The sequence below is a fragment of the Penaeus vannamei genome, chromosome 9 (assembly GCF_042767895.1).
Source record: "Penaeus vannamei isolate JL-2024 chromosome 9, ASM4276789v1, whole genome shotgun sequence".
Classification (NCBI taxonomy): Eukaryota; Metazoa; Arthropoda; class Malacostraca; order Decapoda; family Penaeidae; genus Penaeus; species Penaeus vannamei.
This window is the reverse complement of record NC_091557.1, coordinates 18,667,981-18,672,980: the sequence shown is the minus strand read 5'-3', so window position 1 is coordinate 18,672,980 and position 5,000 is coordinate 18,667,981. Positions and strand designations below refer to the sequence as shown.

General features: G+C 38.2%; 1 protein-coding gene across 1 annotated transcript in view; it reads left to right on the top strand.

The window, feature by feature from the left end:
• The window catches only part of LOC113805629 (fat-like cadherin-related tumor suppressor homolog), a gene marked incomplete in the record, with an annotated part of 212,956 nt that overhangs the window by 123,734 nt on the left and 84,222 nt on the right, over positions 1-5,000 (top strand). The window contains 3 exon segments of the mRNA XM_070125418.1: positions 710-921; positions 1,153-1,334; positions 1,562-1,585. Coding sequence (XP_069981519.1) covers positions 710-921; positions 1,153-1,334; positions 1,562-1,585 — 418 coding nt within the window.

The following is a 5,000-nucleotide window of genomic DNA, read 5'->3' as shown; positions in this document are numbered from 1 at the left end:
TCTTCACAATTCCAGTCACGGTTATTTCTTCCATGCAACCCCCGCCACCTCATCCTCCATGCCCTTCTCATCTCCCCTTCCTCATCTGTTCCTCATCCCTGCCCCGCCCTCTCTCCATAAGCTCATGCCCATCTCAGTCCCATTACCCACCAGCATCTCCGTCCCTACGCCGCTCTGGTCCCATGTCCATCCTCCTCATCTCAGACTCCGACCCTGTACTCCTCCCAACCCGTGTTGCCCCCAACCCCTTCTCACATCTCCACCCCTCGCAGCTCGGTCTCTAACCTCATCCTTATTCCATTCCCACTCCAGCTCCTATCTCCATTCCAATCCGTCTCACCCCCCTTCTAACTCCAACTTCACCTTAATCTTATTCCTACCTCCATCTCCATCCCTAACACCAGCCTCCGCACCTATCCCATCTCCAACCCCATCCTAGCTCTATTGCGACCCGCATCTTCAACCCATCCCCAACCCCATCCCACCCTTATCCCAACCCCAGCCCTATCCCGACCCCCATCCCTATCCCGGACCCACCCATACCCAGATCCAGCCGTATCCCGCCCCCGCCCCATCCCTGTCTCCTCCATCCTACTTCCGCCTCCATCGCCAGGATCACCGATATGTTTATACTCCTGGCATCCTTATCACCGTATTCGTGTTCGTCTGAGTCATTTGAAATGCACTCGAGATATTTCTGGTTCCCAAGGTACGGGCAGTGGACGCGGATGCCGGTGACTTTGGCAGCGTCCGTTACGAACTAGTGCGGGGCAGCGGCGAACTCTTTGCAGTGAACAAGAAAACCGGCGAGATCTCCCTGAAGCAGCCGCTGATGGTGGCGGACAAGACGTACAGCCTCACCGTCGCGGCCTACGACGGCGGGAAAATGCCGCTCAGCTCGCAGGCCCACGTCCTCATACGGCGAGTCTTAGCTTTTGTTTGAATAATGTTGTTGTTTCTGCCATTTTTGATATAGTCAATTGCAGTAATGATAACTTTGTCTCATTATTACTATGATGAATGTTTTGCTATATTGCCACAACAAATATTTTCATTTTATCAGTATTATTTTATTTGGAATTATTATTTATGTTTTATAATCATAATCGTTTGCTATTGCTGAACCTCCCTTCTGTCTCTCTCTCTCTGCAGAGTGGTGTCCTCGGAGGGCCCCATCTTCACTTCAGGCCACTACTTGGCCTCCATTCGCGAGGACGCTCGCCTGGGGTCGCCTGTGCTGAGGGTCGAGGCTGCCAGCTCTTCGGGCGCGCCGCTCATGTACACGATTGTTGCAGGGAACACCAACGAGGAATTTGCTCTCGAGTACACTTCCGGTGAGGAATATAGGCATTTCAAGTTGATTAGTGTTTGATAAGTATACAGAGCAAGATAAATAATAGCTTTTTGTACAGATTAGAAACAAGTCAAACTTCGTTATTGCAAGCATACAGACACACGCACACACCCACACCACACATACACATACATAATGAGTTAGGTCTATAGTTTTAACATATAGTTGCTCAAAACGTTTCTTAACCACTTGTATCTGCTTTCCCAGGTATAGATACAAAGGAAAACGAGTGTAAGTATGCTTAAATTTGCCGCCACATTTATGTTTTGATTTGCCATTGTTGATTTTTTCCTCTCCATAGCTAAAAGAAAACTCACTAACACATGAAGTGTTGCTGACAAAGTGTACATTGTGAGACGATATACAGTGCAGCCTCGACATTTACGACTAAGATGTAAATAGGAAAAAGTAGTCTGCGAAGTGGACTTGTTCCTATAATCATTGCGATGCACTCATTGTTAAGGGCAGTATCGTAGACAGGTTAATATGGCGCGGACGGGACGAAAAGCTGATCGTTAAATAGCTATATACTACGTGACCGTAGCCGGGGTCCCTCAGGCCGGCCATGCACAAAAGCCATGGCCCAAACTACAAGTCAAGGTCGCACTGATTCGTGAGTATGACTGGTTGGCAAACACACATTGCTCATCGATCTATACCAGTGTTTTGGTTCACCCGATAGTGTATACTGAATAAAACTAGTTTGGGCAGGATTTAAAAAAAAAAAAAAAAATGATCTAAGGATTTTTTTTATTTTTTTTTTATTGGAACATTTTCTTGGAACCTTATTATACTTTTGCGTTGGTGTTATCTAATATCCGAAAATAACACTCAATTTTGTGGCATAAAAAAATAATTTTGAGTTTGAGTTTTAGTGGACCCGTACCAGGCCTATCCCTTTTATTCAGATTTCAAAATGAAAAATGAACCTACATGACGGAATGGCAAGAATAGATGCCATGTCCAGTGTTTTTATTAGTAGAAGTAATAGTAGTAGTAGCAGTATTGTCTTTTACACATGTGGTAGACAACTTCAAATATGCTTAATCGCCAATGAATCAATTACTAGTTCTCTTTCCTTGACTTTCGGAGAGTTTCTGTTAATTATTGTTAATAACATTCTAATAGTCATAATGTCATGATAACATCAATATCAATCACATTAGAATGAAAAAACGAAAACTCAAGGAAAAAGGAAGTGGAGCCATCTGTGTGCAAACGAAATTCACTAGAGAAAACTACACATGACAGCATGGCAGCATTGGGTTAATGATTATGTTATTGAGTAACAGCTGGACATTTCATTGGCCCCATCTTCCTACGTTGAGAGGGAAGACGGCGTTTTCGTAAGTGAGCACAAATTATATCAGTTTTTTTTTCAGTTGCTTTTGAAATTATACTGCTGCTTTCACTGAAAGATACTGCCATAAAGCGGTGTAAAGATACAATAAACACACACACACATACGTTGTATATTTGTTATTTTCCGAACATTTCATGTTTTGTCTTAGTGGAAAAAATTATATATGAAAGCTCAATTCCAAGGCCAGTGTCTTGTAACAGTAAACTCTTTTGTGTTCTATGCACCTGGCAACATTGTATTGTGCAGGGTTGCCAAGGACCGTTATTATATTTACGTTAAATTATATTATACTACTATATGGCCTTTTTTAAGATAAGCACATGGATATGACCAGTTTCAGTATGTACTAATGCAGTAACTGTGTCCTGCGACTTTTAAATACTTGTAGATGATTTTAATATAAATAACGATACAATTATTGCCAATTACATATTTCTCAGAATGATAAAAGGCTAAAATAATTTGTATAGCAGTGTGTCATATGTCGGTGACTCATTTATGATATACAAGCAAAGGCTGTGAACATTGAGTGAGACAAAACAAGATTTTCAGCTTCTCTCTCTACCAGCCTGACCACAAAACATATTTCTGGCAGAACAAAATTTGATTATATCAGTCTCCTAGCTATTTTGTAAGGTAATTTAGCAATTGGGATGATCACATATTCAAATACACAGAAACTGTGAGACGAATATGTAACATTTTACAAAGTGATTTTTTTATGGTTGGCGTGGCCGCATTGTATATTGAGCGTGGTAGTATTCAAGGCATTTCCAACAAACGTTCTTGCGCATTACCATCTCCTTTCCACCTCCCCATGCCCTGGTCTATCCTCGCCCCTTCTTCACTAAACTTCTACGTGCATGTCAAGTTATGGTCAGTATACCTCATTTCGTGCACAGTATTAAGTCTGCAAAATATGCCATTCTCTGTGAACATCTGCGAAGCATTATCACCAAGACCTCACAGTTAGTCTCACTCAGTACTTCCTCCTCTTTTCTTCTATTTCTCACTTTTTAGTATTGTTATTATTATTTTTACTATTATTATCATTAATGATATTGTCATTTTTATTATCATCATTATTACTATTATTATTTTTACTATTATTATTTTTACTATTATTATTCTTGTTCTTGTTTTTGTTGTTTTCGTGTTGTTGGTGTAATTAACATTATTATATAATTCTTATTGTAAGCATGTTATTATAAGTAATAGTATAGTTCTTACACCGATTAATTATTTTTACCATTCCTTGTTTTATTCATGATGAGATAACTGAAAGCGGACTACATAGATCACCAATATTATGCAATGTGTAGGATATATTTCACTTGAGTGCGCGTTGGTTTAAAACGATGCAACGGAAACATGAGAGAAAGACAGCGGTAGTTTCATTCAGCATTATCCAAGACTTACTGCTGGAGTCTTCCATATGTACGGAACACATCGATGATATGAAGAGGAATTTATTTCGCATTAAAAATGTTAGGAAAGACCTTCAACGGTGTTAGAGATTATGGCATATTGTACGATTGTATTGATAGAGGTAGTAGTAGGAATAATGTATTGATAGTGATAACGATTATGATGTAATGGTGATACTAGGAGTAATAGTGGTAACAATAATCATCATTATCGGATTATTACGTATGTTTTCCCTCCGTCCGCATGATACGTTTAGTGAACGTTAGTAACCGGTGTACAAGGTGGTACAATCTTTAGGTTGACTTGATGCAACTGTAATGCCTTTCATCATATTCCCAGTGACTGCGGACTTGTTGGCAAATTGTGTAGCGTAACAAAAATATTAAATGACAAATACGCGCGGGCATCATATTACTAATCTTTGATAATCTTAATATGCTCCATTATTATCAATATTATTGTTGTATTTGTGTTGAATTATCATAATTATTAGTGTGATAATGATAATCATTATTATTTAAATTACTATGATTAAATTTACTATAGCAATATTATTAGCACTATGATTATTATTATTAGCATTATTATAGTTGCTATTTATTAGCATTATTGTAATCATTATTATCATCATTATTGTTATCATTATTGTCATCCTCAATTTTGTTTTCATCATTTGTTATTATTATCATCATTATTGTATTTGTTATTGTCAATGTCATATGCAGTATCACACAATAACCATATTATTATTATTATTATTATTATTATTATTATTATTATTATTATTATTATTATTATTATTATTATTATTATTATTATTATTATTATTACTATTACTATTACTATTACTATTAC